At 51.3% G+C, this 1019-nt stretch overlaps 1 protein-coding gene across 1 annotated transcript; it reads right to left on the bottom strand.

Annotated features, from left to right (window-relative positions):
- Positions 1-116: 116 nt before the first annotated feature.
- On the bottom strand, positions 117-917 carry Pmar_PMAR017901 (hypothetical protein; the record flags this gene model as incomplete). The annotated part of the gene is made up of 1 exon (XM_002768210.1): positions 117-917. A coding segment is annotated over one exon (801 nt), but the record flags the coding sequence as incomplete, so codon positions are not given.
- Positions 918-1019: the final 102 nt, after the last annotated feature.

Below are 1019 nucleotides of genomic sequence, written 5' to 3'. Positions count from 1 at the left end.
ATAGGAGGGGGCGCCTGAGCACTTCTATCTTCCACTGGAGTGTCATCTCGCCGAGACACCTCCGAAGGCTCTGGTCCGCCCTTAGGGGTTACAAGATACCCAAACACCTGCCGTACTGGACCAGGATTAGTGAGGCTCTTCGAACGATGCTGAGCATGGCGATTCTGAGATGACCTCCGCAGCCTCTCGCGTCGTCTGGCTCTATCATACTCCGCGACCACATATTGGGGATACGTATAGTATACCCAGATTTTCTTCAGCCTATCGAAGTCGAGTGACTTAAGATAGCGCACATGCTTTGGGGTGAAGGGAACGTCCAGGAGTAGAGGATTCTGATGCCAGATAGCAAAGTTATCGAGATACTCCTGAGTCATGTCATCCCTGGGCAGTGGACGGTCAGCCAAGGCACATCCAAGGTCGAACAAGGCAATCCTACCCAGCTTATCCCGCATCATATTGTCCTCATGAGCATCCGTATCTCTCAGGGCCATGATGATGAGTGATGCATCTCGCGCCACCTCAGGATCGATATCTCGACAATCAACGTGGGAGGTGGACGGGTGTTTGGCGACGAAGTCCTGAATAACCCCTTCGAACGTGTTCCAACTAGCCACACACGCCTTGGGACAATAGGCTTTTAGATACCGCACTTCCTTCATCGCGTTACTGGCAACGGCATTCCTAACGGCTTGAGTGAACTTGGGGACGTTAGGTCTCTGACTGAGCTCTTGCTTAGGGTTACGGAAGATGAACTGCGGGTCATCCACGTTCCTCCCAAGGAACAATACTCCACCATGCAACGTTCTCACATCACTCTCGCCATGCTTGAACGCTATCCTAGTGAGGTCGTTGAACTGTTGTAAGCGCTTGTTCATACTAGTCTGCAGTAGGACATCTTGCCACTCCGGTAAGTACATTATATCATGCCTAATATCAAGGAACCTTCCCATCTCATAGGGTTGATCAACCAAATCGGTTGATAGCAAACCCGAATCCGCCAGGTCCTCCTCGTCCTCATA

The sequence above is a fragment of the Perkinsus marinus genome (assembly GCF_000006405.1).
Source record: "Perkinsus marinus ATCC 50983 genomic scaffold scf_1104296969064, whole genome shotgun sequence".
Lineage (NCBI taxonomy): Eukaryota > Perkinsozoa > Perkinsida > Perkinsidae > Perkinsus > Perkinsus marinus.
The sequence above is the reverse complement of the archived record's forward strand: the minus strand, read 5'-3'. Positions and strand labels throughout refer to the sequence as shown.